This window comes from Glandiceps talaboti, chromosome 11 (assembly GCF_964340395.1).
Source record: "Glandiceps talaboti chromosome 11, keGlaTala1.1, whole genome shotgun sequence".
In the NCBI taxonomy this organism is placed as follows: domain Eukaryota; kingdom Metazoa; phylum Hemichordata; class Enteropneusta; family Spengelidae; genus Glandiceps; species Glandiceps talaboti.
Genome location: NC_135559.1, coordinates 3,656,914 through 3,680,000, shown reverse-complemented (window position 1 = coordinate 3,680,000; position 23,087 = coordinate 3,656,914). Strand labels below are relative to the sequence as shown.

At 37.2% G+C, this 23,087-nt stretch overlaps 2 protein-coding genes across 2 annotated transcripts in view; both read left to right on the top strand.

The window, feature by feature from the left end:
• The window catches only part of LOC144442672 (scavenger receptor class B member 1-like), an 8,789-nt gene extending 1,127 nt beyond the window's left edge, over positions 1–7,662 (top strand). The window contains exons 3-12 of the mRNA XM_078132050.1: positions 283–424; positions 1,357–1,554; positions 2,323–2,464; positions 2,826–2,895; positions 3,478–3,650; positions 3,894–4,012; positions 4,399–4,472; positions 5,077–5,128; positions 6,227–6,385; positions 7,594–7,662. Coding sequence (XP_077988176.1) covers positions 283–424; positions 1,357–1,554; positions 2,323–2,464; positions 2,826–2,895; positions 3,478–3,650; positions 3,894–4,012; positions 4,399–4,472; positions 5,077–5,128; positions 6,227–6,385; positions 7,594–7,662 — 1,198 coding nt within the window. The remainder of the gene's footprint in view (positions 1–282; positions 425–1,356; positions 1,555–2,322; positions 2,465–2,825; positions 2,896–3,477; positions 3,651–3,893; positions 4,013–4,398; positions 4,473–5,076; positions 5,129–6,226; positions 6,386–7,593) is intronic.
• Positions 7,663–11,715: 4,053 nt separating this feature from the next.
• LOC144442671 (epidermal growth factor receptor-like) lies at positions 11,716–22,329 on the top strand. The gene is made up of 16 exons (XM_078132049.1): positions 11,716–11,767; positions 12,647–12,994; positions 13,655–13,780; positions 14,082–14,141; positions 14,500–14,618; positions 14,833–14,974; positions 15,743–15,844; positions 16,488–16,605; positions 16,845–17,009; positions 17,777–17,979; positions 18,705–18,837; positions 19,198–19,267; positions 19,916–20,043; positions 20,815–20,896; positions 21,248–21,308; positions 22,148–22,329. Exons 1-16 carry the CDS (start codon positions 11,716–11,718, stop codon positions 22,327–22,329), a joined length of 2,091 nt encoding a protein of 696 aa, XP_077988175.1.
• The last annotated feature ends 758 nt before the right edge of the window (positions 22,330–23,087 follow it).

The window sequence follows — 23,087 nt, the reverse complement described above, 5'->3', positions numbered from 1 at the left end:
GTATGTATGTATGTATGTATGTATGTATGTATGTATGTATGTATGTATGTATGTATGTATGTATGTATGTATGTATGTATGTATGTATATCATTATGTTGAATGGTAGTATCCAATCTGTCTATGTTTATGTAGAACAACTTCGTTTAACTTACATTTTATCAACAATAATAATCCTACATATTATATAATTTAATGTTTAAGTTTTGCCAAATGTATGTTTGCGTATTTGTTGGTGTTGTTTTTGGTACGCTGATTAATGTTTTCGTGTTATCTGTTAAAGACAGCATATGCCAAAGAAAAATATCGTATGGAATAACAATCATACCGTTACCTTCGTGGAACCACAAACCTACATATTTGATCGTAGTCTCTCTGTCGGTGATGAACATGATACATTTACGTCCATCAACATCCCACTCGTGGTAAGTTTAGTTTTAACTATGTTGTCGGTATTTCTATGTCGGAAATAATGTCATATGGATGCCAATATCTTTGCTAAAATGCTTATGATAATAATAATGTTGGTTTTATATAAGCGTTTTCCCACTTAGTGCTCAAAACGCTTTACAAAGATTACCCCTGGCACAGATCTATAGTGGCACAACGGCCCTTTACTTCATCAACTCCCTGGGGAGCATACAATCCATTACAGCCTCTATAAGCGCATAGGATTCACATTGCAGCCTCTATATCCGACCGGGTCTCCAATTATACAGCTGGGTTGACTGAGAAACAATCGTTCTTCAAACCTTGCCCAAGGACTTTAGCAACTCAGAAACAAACGGCAGTGACGGAACTCAAACCTGCAACCTGCAGATTCCAAACCTACCATTCTAACCATTCACATACAATGACTCCACTTAATATACAATAATATAAATGGATTATGCATATTGAGTGACAGTGATACAAATGTAGTAATCGTTCTTAACCCTACCAAAACATCGCTCCTGCTGCTCCAGGGTCTGAATTCAGCGAAAAAAAGTTGCAGTTTCTTCACAAATATAACCTAATATGATCTTCTGAACACTTGGCATACTCTCATTCTTCTGTCAGCAATGTTGATAACATAATTATAATTATACTTCCTCAAGCATATTTATGAAAAAGGGGGAAAATAATGGCGATTTGAAACGTTTTGACTATATTTTTCGAGCACAGCAGAACCAGTGATGTAGACACGATTTGAACGACTAGGGTATATAATCCATAATTTCTGTTTAAAGACAATAATTTGGCTTATGCATGGTAAAATATATATAAAACGTATCAACGTGTTAGCAAATACAGAAAAGGCAATTAGTGTACGAAAAAGTCACCGCTAATACTTGTCTATTTTGTTCTTTTTGTGCAGACTTTAGCCTACATGATCAGAGATAAAACCGGTTTGATGCAGTCGGTATTAGAGAAAATAGTGTCAGCAACGAAAGAAGAATTGTTTATTAACTTAACTGTAAGTGAGTTGATATGGGGTTATCCTGAGCCATTGTTTAAAGTGCTGCAGCCGTTTATGGACAAGAAACTTGGTGGTAAATTTGGATTATTAATGGGGGTGAGTGTTCATATCATCAGTGTCTGATGACGTGTTATCTCATCGTTGTCTTTTGCTTTTCAACTCCTTTTGCGTTTTACTACTACATGGGGGATAAGGGCCAAGTGACATCGACAGCAAGAAGTCATACACGGTATCACTCATCATTAATGTACTTCTTTTTGAAACCTACAAAAAAACGATTGAAAATGTAATATACGTGTTCCAATTATATTCGAAGTAGGAAGTCGTGAAACTTTTCAATATTGCTCCTTAGTTCATTATGTCATTGTCTGTTATTTGTTAATGACAGTTGACATCTCCACTTTTACATCTATACTTTGCTGTGATTTCGTAGACCTGAGAGGAGACGTATCGAAATGTCTTAATTCCCGTTTCTAAATGTGCAAATCTCTATTTTGATTAATTCCTGGATTAATTTTTAATTTTTAATTTAATCTGGTCATTAGGACTTGATATAATCTAAGGAGACTGAAAGGCTCTTTTGGTTTTTTTTCAGTAAAGAAACCACCACCACCACCACCACCACCACCACCACCACCACCATTCATCAACACAGCAAACCACCACATCACAATCCCCATCAAATCATCAAACTACAATTAAACCACCATCCACCACCAGCAAAACACCACCAAATCACTAACAACAACCACCAGACACTAAAAATGTAGATGCTAAAAGTAATTTTGTAATCGTACTCTGTGACCTGCACTGTAAAAGTGAGCAAAACTGACTTGTAATACATCTTGTTGTCTCTTCCTCAAGAGAAATAATTCTAATGTAGGTGCTCTTACGGTATTCACTGGTGAAGACGACAAGTCTAAGCTGAACGTCATCAACGTTTGGGCTGGAAAAAAGAAACTCAATTATTGGGATTCCGAAGAGGCCAATATGATTAATGGCACAGGTCAGTAACTATAGCAACTGCTCATAAAGTGTGCGTGCGCGTGCCCGTGCCCGTGCGCGTGCGAAGAAGAACACATATATAGAGTAACATTACTTCATGAACATGGTGGTCAGCTATGTGTCTAGAAGTTTTTGGTAATCGCTATTTTTGGGGTCATCGAAAACTTCATGATATCGACTCTGATGACATCATGAAAAGTGTCTTACATACTGTCTGTTGTCAAAATTTGTGGTCTATATATGTGAAGTCTTAGAGGGCTTGCACTATAGACCTCACTATTCCAAACCATCTCTAGAGCTCTATACATCAATATTAGACCATCATTCTCTGTGTTGATATATTTCGATATATTTCCTTTCAGATGGATCGATGTATCATCCATTTGCTCGAAAGGATGAAATCAAGTATATGTTCACACCGGATATGTGTAGGTGAGCAAACTTTTAGACGAACTCTTCCTTTTCTGTTGTTTTTTTTTCATTAGTCTAGTTAATCTCTGTCGTATTTCTTTTGTTGGTTATTTCTTCAGTGATGCACTTTTTTTTCTATCTCGTGCTCCATCACTACCCGGCCCCACCTACTTACAACCCCAGGAGCCATAACTTGTCGCTGTTTTTTTTTTCGTTGCTTTTGAAAAGACATGCACCAAATCCTTGCTGTGAATGGTTAACTTTCTATAGTTTAAACGGTCTTAAGTTGTTGATGATCAGGTGTGCAAACCGTACGTATCATTTCGTAGTTTGTCAACAAATTTTAGATTTACGTGATTCTGATGTCTACATGACGCTCCAACGAAAAAAAATCAAAGAACGGAATTTATGAAAAAAAAAATTCCTGATACAGCTACCGGGGCGGTAATACGTCTATTCTTCATTATTCACCCCGCACCCCCACCCCACCCCACCCCACACACACACTCTCGCTCGCTCGTTCGTTCACACTCCCATCACGCAACCCAGTCGTATCTGATGATATATATATCTTTCAATTATCATTTCTCAACATTCCTGTAGGTCGATGCCCTACGTATTTGAAAGTGAGGTTCTTTACAGAGATGTTACACTGTGGCACTTTCCTCTTGCAAAATATGCATATGCGAATGGAACAGAGTTTCCACCCAATCAAGGCTTTTGTAAGCCAAAATGTCTCCCATCCGGGTTACAAGATATTGGAACATGTCGATCAGGTAGGCACGTACATCTTCAAAGTATTCATGCTTTTTTCAGACCATTATCCACCATTATTGTCTTTGTATAATATGATTACCTGTTTCTATGTATTACCTTCAGCCGATCATTTAGATAGATTTGCGATAACATTATAATATTAGCAAATAAAACTACGGTTAAGGATTGTGATTTATCAAACAATATCCCATGCCTTTATTTGTGCCTTTATTTGTGTCTTGTGATCATTCTTATTACTACAGGTGCACCAATGCAATTATCCAATCCACACTTCTATGATGGTGATCCTATGCTAGCTAAGGCTATTGGTGGTTTAAAACCTAATCGAGAATTACACGAAAACTATATGGATGTTGAACCAGTAAGCGATTTTTATCACAATTAACATATTCGTCATAGGTTTTCATTAATAACTGAACAATAGAAATCTTGCAGATATTTGCTGTTCTTCTATTGTTACTCAAATAATGATTTTAAAACAAATATCATTAATTACCAAAACAATATACATGGATGGGCATGGTATGGTGGTTTTTAAATTGCCAAGACAATATATTTGGATAGTAAAATGGTATCGAAATAACTAGACACCGCGCATTCTCATGCGAAGTGCCTTGAGCTTACAGAGCCTGAAAGATCAGCCGTTGTTGGCGCTCTTCTCACCCCTTTTCACAGAGGGGATGAGGGCGTGCTTTCGTCGTATCCTACAGTCTTAATCTTTAATACAGTGATATTTTTTTTTGACAGCTAATGGGAATACCATGGCGTTTTGCTGAGCGACTACAAATAAATATATTTGCCGAAAAGTCTGACTACATCAAGTAGGTTGAATAACATTCGTCTGCATATGCCATTATACTAAAGGAACAAATCGGGAACAAACATATACGTAAAGATATATTCGTCATTGTTTTACACCGGAGACTTGGCCATCTGGCTCTGTATACAATGTCCTTCGCCAGAATAAAAAGACCTGCATGACAGTGTCAGATAGCGTAGCACCAAAGACAATGTTGGGCAAAGTACAGTCGTGCGCAAATACTGATTTGTTACAAGAGATATCTATATAAACGTATTTTCGTAGTCGAAGGTTTCTCATTTATCAACCCAAGGCTGTTGACCCCAAAAAATTTCAAATCCACATTAAGTTCAACGAACTCACGTCAGGAATTTAAGCAGTCACTGACCATGGTCATACTACACAATAGTGGCTGTAGCTAGAGTATTGTTATTAGTAGCCAATGAGTGCGATCACAACAATCTAACTGATAGTACGTGCCTTGAAAATGTTAATAATTCCGCAAAGTCATTGTTTGGTCGCCTGAGCTTGCATCGGCTGTTGTCGGTGAATTGCTATTAAATATCTACCCATTGTTTCGTCACTTTGTACGATAATATCTATCTTCTTGTTTTCATTTCGTGTAGGCAAATGGGAGATATCGAAAGCGTCTATTTTCCAGTTCTTTGGTTTGAACAGGCAAGATAATTTTAATTAATTTTTAATCCGACACTGGACCGTAACTGGCAACCAGTCCCTTCGAGGATTTTTTATTTCACATTTTCAGTGTTTTGATTTTCTTGCTCATCAATTCTTTAACATTCAAACACAAACTGGTAATTTGTGTTCACAGTGAGATAAAATGTAACATTTCATGTGTGTGTGTGTGTGTGTGTGTGTGTGTGTGTGTGTGTGTGTCAATCAGTGGCACATTCTGTCCAATCAAATAGTCAATTTCCTCTATTGCAATTTCAGATTGACTATCAGTGCCTGTATTTTGTTTGTGTAATTCGTTGTGTGAGATGTAATCATTGAAACTATACGTCTTTCAGTTTTGGTAGTAAAGTACTCCTAAGGCCAGAAACAAATAAAGCCAATCTTGCAAACCGTTCATTTTCAGTAAAACAAATCACAAAATACACGTCACCCCTTCATGGCTGCGTAGAACAGACCAGAAACAACATTTTGGCCTTAAACTAGTCATTTCACTATTAAATAAAATTGATCTGGATATATTTGTGTTGCATTATAGTTGAGAAGAAAATAAGTAAAGGCAACAATTTCCCACTGATACGAAATACCAGGTTACACAGACCGGTTGTCAGGGGCAACGTGGTATTTATTTATGTTGTGATTGATTCAGACGTTGTGTTGGTTTGTCAACATTATGAAATGAAGAAGTATAACGATGAAGAACAACGAACGTGTCTAATAATTTGTTGTAAGATATAAAGATCAAATTCTGAGCTAAGACGAGAGGGGTGAACATTGTTTACAATTGGTTACATTAATTGGTTACGTGTCTTCTTTTTACATGGTTTATATTAATATTTTAATGTTTTGATCTGACGATAAGCAATCCAAATAGCTTTAGACGCAGTAGAACATCGATGTTGATACCAGGTGAATTACGCCCCCATGCGACAACAAGTCTGTGTACAGCGTTTATACTTTTATCCACGATTCCGAAATAGCGAGCGATTAAAAGAAGAGCGCCCACAACGTCGAATTTCTCAGTGTATGACGGAAAGCCTGTCAGTGTACTTCTCTGAAATTTGTCATTTTTTTCTTTTACAGAAAGTCGAAGTCACAGATGAGATCGTCTCCATTTATAACAAGGGGTTTGTTCTGCCTAAAGCCATCTGTGATGTTCTGAGATACGTCTTCATTGGGGTTGGTATTATACTATGTGCCATTGCAGCGCTTGAATTGGCCAGCAAACAACGTAAAACAAAGGTACCAAACACATTCACATTATTCTCTATTAGAGGTTTTAACAAGACTTGGCCTTTGATGTTCACCCTGCTTATCATTAGTCTGTAAAAAGGGTAAGCAGCGCCAAGGCGCCCTCGCGCATCGGTTAACATCTTTCACGACCGTTGAGGGCGGAGCGACACGATTTATAAAGTTTTCCTCCTTGTATTGTAAGTAGTTTCTATGTATCTTCTTGTACCATTGTTTCCAATTTGACATTGCCCAAAAACCTACTTGTCACGCATGCTTTGAAATGAATTTGTCCTATGGTATTGATCCGTGGAGTATTAACATCGATTCATTTGTTTACACGACCCCATGATCACATGATCACTAACTATTAATGTGTACAGCCAGCTCTCAGTTTGATTGATTGATTGATTGATTGATTGATTGATTTTTATTACCTGTACAAGTAATAATTACAGATCACTTGGAAAAAAATATATATATACACAATTTATACAGGCAATGGAGTCAGAAAATAGCTTTGCTAATCAAGTCTGACCCCTTACATTAATGGTTAATGGTTAAACATTCACGGGTGTTACTAAACGCACTTGCAGTTGATCAAGTTAGACGCAAACTAAAACTATCATAGTTCAATGTGGTAGATCATTACGCACGTGGGTGATATTGTGCCTTGCAATTGGTTCGATATGCGTATATATACTTCGCCATGGTACAATTGTGAGACACTGTGGAAGATAGGCGTCTTTTTTTGTGACACAGTCACATTTGGCCGAATGGTGGCCATCTTTTTATATAATAATAATAACGATATTCATTATCAAAATGCTATAAAATACACATCGATAAAAAGGTAACCCCGTTAGGACCAGCCTCAGACCACTATAGAGAATTGTGGTCTGAGGATCAGCCTAATCTACCCAGCCCCCCCCCCAAAGTAAAGCATAAAAACTAAAGGAAAATAGGTCACATGTACGGTACAGATATGTACCGTACATTGAACATTTGACTGTTGCATTTTTGGTATTTGACTCTCAATCACCTCATAGGCTCTTAGCCTTCTTAGCTGTAATTGATATAAAAATCTGTTGACAAAGACTGAAGTGTACAGTCGAAAATATCAGGTAAAATATTCATGTCCATGTTTATGTTTGGAACAAAGTGTTGAACTTGGGGACAAAATTATCTGGTGGTTTGTTTGTTTTTTCTCTTTCCTTCAGGTTTTGCGTAAAGAACCAAGCATCCAAAATAAAGATGAAGACTTGGAAGGAAAACCGCTTTTAGCATAGTTTCGTATTACCGAGAGGACATTTACAAAGTTGCTAACAATAGGGAACTTGCAAACCCGCCATGTTGAATGTTGCATCATGGGAAATATGATAATAAATACTAATCAAATAGTATTGTAAACAATAATGTTACATTGTTTTTAACCACAAATGATCAATTCATAGTCACCCTGTCCATTGCATTGTGGGAGGTTTATTTCATCGGTAGCTCCTGATTAGGTATTGCAATAACCACACATAATCCCATAGTCCTTTGCGTCTGAGCAAGCTCAGTATGGATTGCAAGTTCCCTATTTACACCTATATGATCCTGGTCGTCAAAAGGAAGGAAAAAAAACGGTTCATTACAAAAAAATGAGAATGTAATAACAACTCATAGTTTACATCCACAGATTAATTGCAGAATGTTCACGTCACTGAGAAAACATTTTGTGTGCAACCCTCAGCCTTAATAAAACTATGATTTTTTTATATTGTAGCGAAAATTTCATTCGCTTGACTTAATAGGATTCTTTATCTTATCTTCTTTTAAGAAATTTCTTCGTAAAACGAAGATTTCGAAATGTTGAGAGGTGATTTTGTTTGTTTTATACTGTGACGTTTACCTTTTTTTCTTTGGAAGTTCAAAATAAATTCAAGTATTCCAAAATGCAATTGTCATAGTACTGATTCCGTCTGAAAAGTGTGTTGAACTTTTGAATCTGTCCTGCATATATGTAGCAGATTCGGGATTGAAATATGGTTGACAACACTGTCATATGAATGCATGGAGGAAAAGAAATTTTGCGCTGAGCAACGCACGCATGGCTTTTGTGAAAATAAGACCTTATCGAACTTTATGATCAGTTCGTTTAATTTGCATACCTAATTGTCCACTCATGTCCTGACATAGTTGGCAGCCATAGTCCAAGGGGACAAGAATAACTATTTCACAGAAATCGCAGTTTGCTACATAATTTGACTTCGCTCCAAGTATTACAGCGCCAGAATTGTAGTCAAGATTTCCCCCGAAGATGTTTCAAAATGAGTTCGGAAAATTTGGGACAAAAACAAACTAAAGGGACAATTTTCAAATAGAAGCCACGGACCCTAGGGTTGAAGATTGTCGTTGGTAGCATTTACATGTATGTGACTTCAGAAAATCAACACAATATTGAGTGTAATGTGCCTATGGAAAGTGACTGCTTCAAGTTAATCTCCTGCCATGACCTTCTAAAGACGGTCCCCACTTGTTTAGCTATTGAATCCATATACGTCAAGCAAGTAAAAAAAACCAACCTGAACTGTGTTTTCTTAGTTGAAAAAAACATTGTGAAACGGCATATTCCAAGTCAGTGTTTGTAACTTAATAAATTGTAAAAAGTTAGAAAGTGTCTTGACAGATTGTTATTGTACGTACAATAACAAACACTTTACAGTTACACCATTTTTGATAATTTGTTGCCATTTATTGCGTTACAAACAAGGATTTGGTACATGTTGTTTCACATTGTTTTTTCAACTAGGAAACATACAGCTCCTTTTTTATTAAAAATATTAATATAATATTATTATAAATAACTATCATTTTTTCATTCAAACGCCCACTTATATCGCTAGAACAAGTTATTATAAAGAAACACATTGTTCTAAACATGGCGCATTAGGCCGGGTTCAGAATTTATGGTGGGGGGCGGGGGGGGGGGGGCGGCTGGGAGAAATTGGGGTCCATGAAAAAATTGAGGTTTCAAGGGGGATGAGAATGTTGATAGTCTGACAGGGGCTCCAAAATATTTTGCTCATAATTTGAATTAAATTAAACCCCGGGAGCGTCTTATTTTCACACTCCCTCCCACACCCTCCCCACTAACTATCATGGGGGATGCTTTTTCTGCCCAGAATCAAGATTGAAAGAGAAAATCCTGCTAGCTTAGTATCTCCAAGTATAGGATACAGCCCAATGTGAGACCTTTTTCGCAATGACCAAATATATTTGTAAAGAAATCTCTTATTATGTATGGACGCTGAAGTTGATTTCCACCTCTGAAGTGGAGGGGGGGGGGGGGTTACTCTATAATTACACACTAAAATATGTGTGGCCGGGAGGGGGCTAAGAAAATGCTTGGGTTCATTTCGGAGGGGGTTGCGAATTTTTTTTCACCAATATAATTTCTCCCAGCCCCCTGTAAATTCTGATCCCAGCCTTAACAACGGTCGCTTGTAGGTATGTAATTGGTAAATGATTAAACTCTGGTTCTTGTACTGTTAGAAACTACTAATGCCAAACTCAAATATATAGGTTGCCATTAACGACACTACTGTAGCTTATCAGATAAATCGTGCAAACAATTCAGTTGATCATAAGAAAAACAAATATCCCCCGAGTTTGTCGAATAAGGCTCACTGCTGTTTATGTAGTACACATACATATGCTCTGTGAAAAGGTCTGTAATATGGATTTGAAAACCCTGTTCGTGGTTATATCTATGGTTGTCCAACTATCACAAGGGGAGAAGAAAGGTGAGTCAATTTACGTCACCACGTCATTTTGTAAAGCAATGCAGTAAGCTTACACTTTGCACACGGAACGTATGGCAAAACAATCCCGTTTGACCTATGGATGATAATCGTTACTGAGGACAATAGTTGTGATGTTCACGATACTACCACGAACGTGCATTTGAAGTGATAAAGTCGCTGTACGTGTTGTACGAGTTTCCTCACCTGCAGCAAAGTACTGAATTAATCGTGTCCGAATTTCTCTACAGATCCGTAAATTCACTGCGGTTTTACGTGAGCTTTACAATCTATGATTTTCGCATATCTATCGTAAGATGCCCTTGCATATCTCGAAAAATTGTAATCTCCACAACTATAAATACAAATAAATAACTACTGCATCTCTACTACTGTCCTAAATACATATAAATTTGACCGCTTTGCAATGCCTGAAACTAGTCATAATTTTCACAATCAAATTCGCAAAAGTTTCCACAGTAAGCTGATTGATGTAAAGTCTCCAAATTTGTCCTAGCTCTTGTCGGTGACAAGTCACAATCTTCGTAGACTAGACTTCGTTTACTATCCATGACTTGTAAGTCTATTTGTTCTATGTCATACAAGACAGACTGCTGGTCTCTGCTTTTACGTCTGATGACTATAACATGTACCAATATAGTCCCTATAGCCTATGTTATATGACGTGTCTCCAAGAACATGTTATGGTATTTTACTTTAAGGAGTGGAAAGTGGCTGCAAACCTGGTACAATTCTTATTGATAAATGACGGCACCGATGGTCTAGAGCTCTAATCACAATGATAACAAATGCTGATAGTTGGATATTGAAGTATTGGGAAAGAAACAAATTAAATTGGGTAAAAACAGATGACAGGCTAGACATGCATGCGTTATGTCTTAAAGCATTGTCTGTATGTGGACTCACGACTCAACTGTGTTGAAGTATTAACGGAGTAATAAATACTATATCTGTGTATAATAATTAATATTAAAACAATGGAAAGGGATCTCATGTTAATTCTGTGATTAAGTTTTGCAGTTTTACTAAGTTTCCAAGAGTATTGGGGGAGGGGGGCTTTAGGATTTTGGTACTTGGACGGGGACTCATATTTTGGTAGTGGGACTAAAAGTTCGATATGAAAAAAGATGGAGAGCCGAAGGGAGGGGGTAGCTTGAAATAAATTCTGTTCCGTATAATCCATTTCCCCGTAAATCCTAACCACAACCTTTGTCTATAGTAATAATTTTATTTACCCTTATGGGCTGACAACATCCTGTTATTCTTCATTCTATATCGGTCAAACCAACAAAATGTCCAAGATCCAAATCGAATTAGTCTTAATCGCAAACATGGAAAAAGTGGATTATTATTATCTACAGAGGAAACCATTGTTAAATTTTAATATAAATGGCGTTTTACGATGTCCCCAGACTCTGCCATACGTCGCAGCGACAGTAACCATACCTTGGCTTAGTATAAATTTAAATCATTACAAATACTTTCTCATGTACTGCACATTAAATGTTTCTTCTATATAAAGGAGTAGGGAACGAAATGTCGTTCAGCATATTAACTGAACTGATTCTATGGAGAGCACCTAACAAATGTAATATACAATAGAGACGTTGTATCAGATTTTAATATTGCATGTTTAAATATTTGAAAAAAATAACTAAAGTAGATTCAAAGATTGTTTGCAGTATTTTGTATCTAAGAAATATTACTAAAGACGAATGTCTGTAAAGTTAATTTTTTGTGTTCGAGTTCATTCGGACAAAATTTAACCTGAACTTTTTGTTGACCACTTTATGTAAAATATTGGTAAATATTCGATGGGGTCACTTTAGGCTAAGTAATGAGCTTATGCTAATCCGATTGACAAAATAAACAGTAGTTTGAAATCGCCGAATCTTGGTGCTACTATCTCAGGAAGCTCTCTACCCCAAGCCAAGGCTGTTGTCCTTGGAAACACCTGAGACCACTGTGGTCTGAGGAAACACAGATACATGTTCTGAATTTTAAGTTATCATCAACAGTTATGCGAAATCTAAGTGGATCTTCAGGCACTTGTAATAGCCCAACTTCCCATTTCAACGAGTGGAAGCGGGTAGGTTTACATACAAGATCCGCCTAGATTCAGCAGAGCTGTCATTGGTAATTTCAAGTTCAAAACAGATTTGTATGCTTGTAAGGGTATCTGACTTGGCTTGGTGCGAACAGCTTCTTGAGGTTATACATAGTAATACCAAGACAAGTCTCTAGGCTAGAGAGCTTCTTGAGATAGTAACACCAAGACAAGTCTCTGGGCTAGAGAGCTTCTTGAGATATAATGTAGTAACACCGAGGCAAGTCTCTGGGCTAGAGAGCTTCTTGAGATAGTAACACCAAGACAAGTCTCTGGGCTGAAGAGCATCTTGATAGTAACACCAATACATATTTCCGGGCTATGATAATGAAAAAAACAAATGTTACCGTTTATTTACAGTCTGTACTGGTACAAATAATGGGTTGTCAATGGCAATGAGTGTCAGTGAACGTTATCGTCGACTTTCGTCTAACTTCGGTGATGGATGTACACATATAGATGGTAACCTAGAGATTGTAGGGTTAATGGACCCCTCGGTGGATCTTTCATTTCTGGAAAGTATTCAAGAAGTCAGTGGTTACCTCTTGATAGCTATGAACTACGTTCCATCTATACCACTGACTAGTCTACGAGTAATCCGAGGACAGAAGCCATATTATGGACACACCACATTAGGTGTTATGTTAAACTTTGACACTGAAACACAAGGTGTTGGTCTGACAGAATTGAACTTCCCTTCCTTACTAGGTAAGATTGATAGAAGTATCTCCCCCCCGAGTTATTTATTAGGTAGGTGTGTGTGTGTGTGTTTGTGTGTGTGTGTGTGTGTGTGTGTGTGTGCGCGTGCGTGCGTGCGTACGTGCGTGCGTATGTATGTATGTATGTATGTATGTATGTATGTATGTATGTACAGAAATGTTCAGAAATGTTCATTATATTCAGAAATGTTCAGGTTTTAACCTAACATTTCTGTATCTCGCCGATTTTTCCTTTGAAAAAGAATATTTATTCGAAACGTCGGATTTAACAGCTATTTATACGGACTGATTTATAAGTTCCATATGCATTTCTATGTATGTATGTATGTATGTATGTATGTATGTATGTATGTATGAGTGTCTGTGATGTGTGGGAGCTTGAGAGAGAGCGGGAGGGGGGAGATAGAGATAGAAATAGAGAGAGAGAGAGTGCGTGCGTGCGTGCGTGTGTGTGTGTGTGTGTGTGTCTGTGTGTGTGTGTGTGTGTGTGTGTGTGTGTGTGTCTAAACACATTCTCCTTTGCAAGGAGAGAGGTCATATGGATGAGATTTAATCGTAAAATGTAAAATGTGTTGAAAATCTGCAATTGTCCATAAACACACAAGTAACACTTGGAATTGTGATGTTATTGTTTTGTTTTTGTTTTCAGAAATTGTGAACGGAAACGTCAATATAACAGGAAACCGTGATCTTTGTCACGTGAACACGATAGTGTGGAGTGACATCATCGATTCTACATCACAGGAAGTGGTCATTATGGAAACTCCAGAGAGTTGTAAGTTACCGAGATTCATATCTGCAAAATACTAACATGGATTTTCAGAGCTTAATACAGTTGTTGTGTTGAATGTCTCTGTGGTCGTGCTTCATATACGTACGCAATTATTAGTTAGTAACATATTAAAATGTGTTTTGGACATCTCATGTCTGTCTTTTTCGTTTGTTGAATAAAAACGACTAGTAAATCATAGTGTAGTATACATGTAATACCAAACGTATCATCAAAAAACTTAGGAATTTACACACAACATGGTTGATTTTAGAGGAAGATTAATCATTGTTCGTGTCTTTAACAGGTGACGAATGTGCTTCAAATTGTGAAGAACACTGCTGGACCCCTAATGTATGCCAATTGTGTAAGTAGTCGCGTCGGTTTTAGTACGTGAGAGAGAGAGAGAGAGAGAGAGAGAGAGAGAGAGAGAGAGAGAGAGAGAGAGAGAGAGAGAGAGAGAGAGAGAGAGAGAGAGAGAGAGAGAGAGAGAGAGAGAGAGAGAGAGAGAGATGTGAGAGGAAGGGAGGTGAGAAAGGAGATAGGGAGGACGAGAGGGAAGAAAGAAGAGGCTAGGAGTAGAGATTGAACAGGTGTGAAGACAAAGGTTTGCTACGTATTCAATAAAGGCTTTTTAACTCCAATATGACGTAAATAAACATCCCCAGCTCACAAGTTATGCAATCTGAAAGAATTGTTTTCTTACATGTGATATTCTCTTTCAGTGACTAAAACCATTTGTCACTCCAAATGTGACAATCGTTGTTTTAGTTCTAAAAAGCGAGATTGCTGTCATCCTAATTGTATAGCAGGCTGTACAGGACCCTCCAATAGTGACTGTCTGGTAAGTAGACGTCATAATTCAACCTGCCCTTACCAAAATGAGAGAACATGTAGATTTCTAACCAACTTTTTAGATACTACGATAGCGCACAAAAGTTCCAAACAGAGTGTCAGCGGAATATCATGCGAAATGATAGGAAGATGATTACTTACTGGATCCTGAATAATGTTATATATATAAAGGTGTTCGGTTTAATATTTCTTGTAATTTTTAGGCTTGTAAAGATTTTGAACTTGACGGCGATTGCGTCGAGGAGTGTCCACCGAAATATGTTTATGATGAAACCGTTTTTGTAAATACAGTCAACGCAGACGGCAGAGTGGTGTATCAAAGTACTTGCGTCACAGCATGTCCTGGTAAGTTCAATTCAAGGTGGACGTGAAAACTGTAATCAACTTGAGTATAGCAAATAATTACATTTGTATAAAATCTATGACGAATCTATTTCGCTGATAGTTAATAATCGGGGGGGGGGGGCTTCGAGTTGGGAGGAGTGAGGAGTTGGTTTGGAACTTGTGTGTATTTTTCGTCGTTTGTTTTATAATAAAAAGTTAAAACTGGATAGTATTAGTTAGTAGTCACTGGCAGAATTTTAACTTTATAGGTTGGTACACAACTGTATTTACACATAAAAGTTTTTGCTGTACATCTTTTTATTTGTAGGATCTTAAATGCAAGCGCTAAAATGGTACAAGAAACTGCGCATACTATTATGACTCTCCACGGACAAAAAATTCCAGGTGTTCAATTCCTTTAGTTTCCAAACATCTTTGAATAAATTTATTTCACTTTACAACATAGCGAGAAATTAAAGTTCCGAGATCTGTCTAACTTTTAGTTTGGAACGACGTCATGCATCCTCAGTAAAACAATATTGTATCCGTTTTATATAAGTGTTGATTGGGCACCTAGGCTGTAAGACACGTCGTGGCGTTCCGCCCTCGACTCACCGGCCTCCTCTCAGAGAGATAGGGGGCGGCTGACAAATGTGTGAGGGCGCCCCGTCACGGCGTACCTTACAGACCAGTGTACACTTGATTACGGAGAAAGTGTTCAGTTTCAGTACATGTAACCTTGACAGTCATGTAGAGTAACGATTTCCCATTTTCTCTCTTCCATTTTAGCACATTTAGTCGAAGATAATGGGCAATGTATATCAACTTGTCCTTCCGGTAAAATCGTCGTAGAGGGAGCCTGTCATACGTGTGATGGCGAATGTCCTCACGGTGAGTTGTAGGGCGTCGATGTATGACGAAATGTCGTGTGCAATATAATATGCATACTTAGAGTATACTGGCTATTGCGAACATGACAGCTCATATGACACAATATCATTCGATCGCAAAGTTTATCTTACAAAAAATCGATAAAAGTAAGCTTAAAATAACAGTCATAAATACAAAACAATAACACCTGAAACTATTTTTCTTCTTCAAATAATTGAATGACAGTATCCTTCTCCACGAGGTCAAAGTTTACAATGTGTTGTATTGAAAAACAAGAATCTGTCTCGGTATACTGAAAATTTCACCATGATATTTTACACACTTTATATCCAAATAAGCTCTTTAGCTTGAGAAGGAAAGAGAATACTAGTATTAAAGGAATGCGCCATTTTGAATAAATTAACGTCGCGTCACAGGCTCTAATCGAGTGTGCACATATAATATATATATAAATGAACCGATAAAAGCATTGCATGGTCCTACTATATACATCTCAGGTATCTGCTGTTGTTTTTCAACCAGTTGTATTATTGTTTTTTTTTACCTAATTTTGTCTTTGCGTGGACTCTTTTCTTGGCTCACTTCATTCAAGCAAATGTACTGGTGCTTTTTCGTTGGTTGTATTTGATACATTTTTTTACAGTTTGTCGAGGATTTAGTAACGAAGATGATGAATATGTAAATGAACTGAACATAAAGAGTTTCCAAAACTGTACAATTATTGACGGTAGCATCATTATTCTCGAAGCGACCTTTGATGGGTGAGTTTCATATACGTATGTGTATGTGTATGTATGTATGTATGTATGTATGTATGTATGTATGGATGGATGTATGTATGTATGTATGGATGGATGTATGGATGGATGGATGGATGGATGGATGGATGGATGGATGGATGTAAGGATGTATGTATGTAACGTCAAGAGAAAGTGAATATTACCCAACACATTGTTCACATTCTGTAAAAGTAGACTGTTTTGCGTATTTCTTTCCTCAGTGATTTGTTTATGGGTGTCACTGGTATCAGACCAGCAGACTTGGAAGTCTTCAATACCGTTGTTGAAATCACAGGTCATCTTACAGTTTTACATGATGGCCCAGGAATGGAGGATTTGTCGTATTTCAGAAACTTGGAAGTTATCCGTGGACGAGAACTTTACAAGTAAGCAATATATACATTTGTATAGCGACTGATGTCGTAGAGATTGACGCGCATGTGCGAAGAAGTTGTTTGATTGAGAAAATATACTCTGAAGATAAATGTTGCATATTAGACGAAAAATAATCACAACAGCACTGCAATATGAAATCCGATGTAGTGAACTTGGCGCGATTTCTTTATTTACCTGTTTCCTACTTTTGTCGTTAGTTCTTTTTTCCCGTGAGCCAGCGCCTTGCAGGAATACATCAGATTTTAATCAAATTGAACAGCAATGCTAACGTCTGTAAGGTACGCCACGACGGGGCGCCCTCACACATCGATCAACCCTTCTGTATATGGGAGAGGAGGCCCGTGAGGGCTGAACGACACGACGTATCTTACAGTCTATGCTAACATTTGGTCCATATTATAAATATTGTTATATTGCAATCTCTTTAACATGGTGGTGATATTGGGGGTAGATGGAAAGGGTTGGGGGGGGGGTAATAAACAAATTTCAAAGTTGATACCAAGCAAACCAGCCAAGGCGGGGTCGTGGGGAGGGAGGAGGGGGAAAACAAAATATTACTGTAATTGAGAACCCTACTAGTGTCTGAACGAAAAACAAACAGTCGGTCCTGTTCGTAGAAACTTTAACTTTTATCTTATTGTTCTTTGTGGATTCTCATATCCGCTCTCACCGGTGGGGCTGACCTACATTGTATGTATGAGGGCGCTCCATCACGGCGTACCTTACAGACTACATACACTCCTATGATTCTTTGCAGTGGTCGAGTAGCACTGACAGTGTTAGACACACGACTTAAGTCAATATCACTCTCTGCCTTGCGTGAAGTAAGTAATGGTGACATCTATGTGAAAGAAAATAAGAATATGTGTTATACTTCCAAGCAGCTGTTTTCAACATTAGTCGTAGATCCCGAAAGACAGACTGTTTATGTTGGAAAGAACAAACCACGTGATGCATGTAGTAAGTATTGTGATATTATTATCACTATACACTATATATATATATATATATATATATATATATATATATATATATATATATATATATATATATATATAGTGTATATATATATATATATATATATATATATATATATATATATATATATATATATATATATATATATATATATATATATATATATATATATATATATGATGTTTTCCATGTTTTCAATGTTGAGGAAAATGCGACATCAGTATAACCAGATCTGAACCTGTCACGTTTTGTTTCACTCATGCACACCCATGCACTTATAGTTCTCGTAAATACCCCGAGAGAGTAAGTTTTATTAAATATTATGCAAATTCTTACAATGATATGCAAATTAGGTGATTGATATGTGGGAATTTCATTCTCTATAACTACGTATATTATGTCGTTTCCTTTACTAATGGTTATTATTGAGATAATGGTAAGACAAACCGTCTGTCAGTCAGGTGCACGTAGGGTCAGGCAGACAGACAGACAGACAGACAGACATACATACAGACAGACAGACAGACAGACAGACAGACAGACAGACAGACAGACAGACAGACAGACAGACAGACAGACAGACAGAACCAAATCAACACCCCTATGGGAATCCAAAAGCGGGTCTCATAGATGCCTTCTGTCGTTGTTGACTGAACAAAGTGCAAATATTTCGTATGGTAAACGTGACATGTACATTTCTTAACAAGGAAAAGATGACAAAGTTTGCCATTCTGAATGTAATGATGCTGTTTGTTGGGGACCAGGTGCTACCAACTGCCTAGAGTGTAAGAACTTTGACTTAGAAGGAGTTTGCGTCAAAGAGTGCGATCAAAAAGATGGGTGAGTATAAAAAGGAGCGGGCATGTGTAAAAGTAAGATTTGTTTTGTATTTGCGGGTCTTCGTCTAACCCTCCCCATCACAATGGATAAGCTCTGTCTCAACGGCTCTGTCTCAATGGCTGTCCTCGTTTACACATATCCAGCAAATGCTCTTTTTAATATGTGAACTGGTTAAGTTCATGGTAATTTACTAATGCAATTTCTCTCAAGATTTACATTCTTATAAATAGGAACGCGTACCTCCTTTAGATGTGTCCGTCTCTAAGATTTTTATATCTATATCCCAATATGTTTACGGTTTGTAACGTTCTCAATATCCCAATTTTATGCCTTTCTCAATTTCCCGATGTTTTATTTTAGATTTTACTCTTCGTCGTCCAATAAATGTGGGCATTGCCACGAAGAGTGTGTAGTCGAGTGTAGTGGACCGGTGAGTGTACCATATCAATGAAGTCATTGAAACACGATAGCAACCAAAACCTGGAAAGTGGATACGAGAAATATCGTAGAGTATCACTCCACACTGCAATGCAACACAACAAGATACACAATACGGACCCTTGAAACCACTTACATGGCACATTACCACGACACACACAATTCTTTTGCAATATGAACCAATTTATGAAAGGGGGGGGGCATGAATCACGTGACAGTCAGTTTGCTGTACACAAGAATACAACTCACCAGAACACGTCACGACATTTACCATAAAGTGACACAACACAACACAAGATACATACCATGAAGACAAATAAATTACAGCAAGTTATTATATGTGACAACACCACACAACACAACATTACATTACATGACACAGTTAACGCAGAGTAAAATTAAATCTAACACGCCATGGTCTATGTCAACTATGTGACATACACATATCTTGGCATAAAAGATGTTAAAGAACTTTATCATTACATGGAGTAACAACCTGTACGTCATTAATATTGTATAACCAATCTTATAACATGTATTAGGCTACTATTTCTGGAAGCTTAAAAGCCCAATTAAAATTCAAGAGTGAAAAAAGTTGTCTTGCAAAGCTCTAAATTACCTAATATTGATCACTTTACAGGGAGCCGATGAATGTGCTGCATGTAAGAACGTCATCGATGAAGGCCACTGTAGGAAGGAGTGTCCATCAATGAAATATGTCAATCCTGAAACAATGTGTCGACCTTGCCATAAGTTTTGTGCTGGCGGGTAAGTAATAATGAGTATATAACCAGTGTCCAATGTATCGCCTTTGCCATAAGTTTTGTACTGGCGGGTAAGTAGTGAAGAATGTATAACAAGTGTCAAATTTGCCGTCCTTGCCATAAGTTTTGTACTGGCGGGTAAGTAGTAAAGAGTGTATAACCAGTGTCCAATTTATCGCCCTTGCCATAAGTTTTGTGGTAGTGGGCGAGTAGATCAACTATAGAGTGTGTGACTAGTATCTAACATATACTGTACCATATACTGCAATCAAGACAGTCATGTAACCGCTATATGTCGGCTAGAGAGTGTCTACATATATGTCTAAGTGCTCTGAAGTGGAGCGACTTTGATACGTCATCATATCGGGCACTAAGGTGATTTGGCCTATATGTCTTCACGAAAATGAATGTCTTTGAACATGGTCGCATCTCAAAAGTATGATTTTTGAAATTCCAAATATGCCAAGTTTAAAATCTTAAAACGATAATATCTAAAAGGCTGTTGAAAGATTGAAACTGACAGAGAGGTAGTTATGATGAGAAGGGAAAGGCTTTGTAATATCACACATCAAGAGCAGTTTGCAGTGAATGTCAGATTCTCTCTTCTGAAATGAAAACCTCTCACGCATGAGCATTTTAATTGAACTATCATAACTTTACATCAGCTAGTAATGTAGTAACAGGATATAGAGACGATCATGACAGAACAATACGTAAATTGTCTTGAATGTTAGCAAACGTACAATGAAAACGTAACCATTCTCCATCTTCATAGTTGTACGGGACCATCTAACCTGAGAGAAGATGGGGGCTGTAATGCTTGCGTCAAACCACGTTTCCATGCCGACGGAACAGTGGTAAGTAGCTCTACAACTTAGTATTTTTTAAAACATTTTGTTCATGAAACCCTGTAAGTCTGTACGTGCTTTTTAACAGTCGAAATTGGAGGAGTATCTGTCGTACAGTCCATATTTAGTATATGCCAAAAAGGCACCGGTGAAAATACTATCAAATTAGTTTGAACAGGACTTAGTTTCATGGACTGACATACAGTAGTTCCATGCTCAAATAACATATACAGCTCTAAAACAAGGAATAGAGTTTTGGCATGCATGGACATTGACACAGAATCTCAAATTCTGATTATTGGATCAATGATATCCGCTACTTGATACTAGTTAAGATGTCTTATTTAATTGGTATATTAGGAATGTATTGACCCAGACACACCAGCATTTATTTGTTCAGAGAATGAAGGCGACTGTCTAGGTATGTATTATATTATTATTGTATTTGAACTTTTAATATGGAGAAGGTAGACTGGGGGCAGGATGCTGATATGTACGGTACTGAAGTTGGGGTACTTAGGATGCTGAAGTTTAGGTTAGGACAGTTTGCTGAAGTTGGGGTACTTAGGTTGTCAAAGTTTAGGACTGGGTGAAGACGTTAAGTACGTAGAATCATGGAGGTATAAGATGAGATCCCTTAAACCTCCATGGTGGAATGAAAACCACCAAGGAAAGACAGCGTCTGTCACATTTTATCGCATTTTGTTGACGAATAGTAAGAATAATTACACCATAACGAAGACGGAATATTTGAGTTATAGTGTATTTCATTCACGAGATAGTTTGTTTGACGTGCAAAATTTGCAACATGCCTTTGTACCTTCTTGTTGTTCTAAGTATTTCAATGTACTTATGCACGCTGAATCATAGATTGCTATTGGCAGAACTCAAAGTCAAACCTGATATTCAGGCATAAAACAGACTATTTGATGATATAATTTAGCATATGTATACCTCAAGGGGAAGGACCCTTTTTATATGACACTGTTAGCAATGCAAACTTTCTAAAACGATATGCAAATCAGGATAATTAATATGCATGTAAGAAATTCCAGAAAATACTATTTAATGCCTTCAAAGCCATGCATTGATATTCACACTATTATTGATCTTTTGAATTACTCATTGTAACTCATCTCGTTGGATTTCCTTTACTTAAAGCTTAATTTGTGCCACTTTAATGTGATGTAAATCAATTGGTCACATATAGACACTATTAATGAAAATCTGATAAGGGTTGCATGTCTTCAACTTTTACAGAACAATGTGTGGCAGTGGTGGAAAATAGGGACGAAGAAATCATACAACTATACGAAAATATTGCTCAGTTACAAGAAGAAGTTATACATCTCAAAGAAGTCCTTAAATATCATTATGAGGTAACCCATGGCAGACTACCAGGACCTAACGACCTTAAAGCGGGTCCTGACAGAAAATACTGATATGCTATTCTCGATTATACATCACTGTCCTTGTAAAACAGACAATGATATTTCAACGTCAAAATGTCACACAGTGAAATAAAAGCGTTGCTGGTGATAATGATGATGGCAATAGGGAACTTGCAAACCCTCCATGTTGAATGTTGCATCATGGGAAATGTGATAATAAATACTAATCAAATAATATTGTAAACAATAATGTTACATTGTTTTTAACCATAAATAATCAATTCATAGTCACCCTGACAATTGTGAGAGGTTTATTTTATCAGTAGCTCCAGATTAGGTACTACGATAACCACAGGTAATCCCATAGTCCTATGTGTCTGAGCATGCTCAGTCTGGGTTGCAAGTTCCCTATTATCAGTCTGTACACGTATAAATTATTTAGTTAAACCAAGTTGTGCCAAATCTTCAACAATCCTGTCCTTTCATATGTGTGGGGAACTCTCACAGATCTTTCCAAAGTAGTTTTCTAAGAACTCTCACAGATTGTTCTAATTTACAATAGTTATTTTCCCATGGAAAGAAAATATGGCTATATATATAATTTCATATCATTTTCCCATAATCAAAACAATTTGAATGTCACTCATTAACACCGTTTTTTTCTTTCTTTTTAAATATTGAAAAAAATAAAGTTGGTGGATGTTATGTCATATCTTTCATGCTGTGTTATTCATCTTGTTTGTTAGTATCTAGGAAATAAAATGATGGTTTTTGTACATCACCCAACAATAGAGAATGTTTATTCTTAA

Coding starts and splice junctions, on each gene's coding strand:
- LOC144442671 (XM_078132049.1), top strand. CDS start 11,716: ATGTCGTTCAGCATATTAACTGAACTGATTCTATGGAGAGCACCTAAC. Junction 11,768..12,646: donor ATGGAGAGCACCTAACAAAT/GTAATATACAAT, acceptor GTTTATTTACAG/TCTGTACTGGTACAAATAAT. Junction 13,781..14,081: donor TATGGAAACTCCAGAGAGTT/GTAAGTTACCGA, acceptor TGTCTTTAACAG/GTGACGAATGTGCTTCAAAT.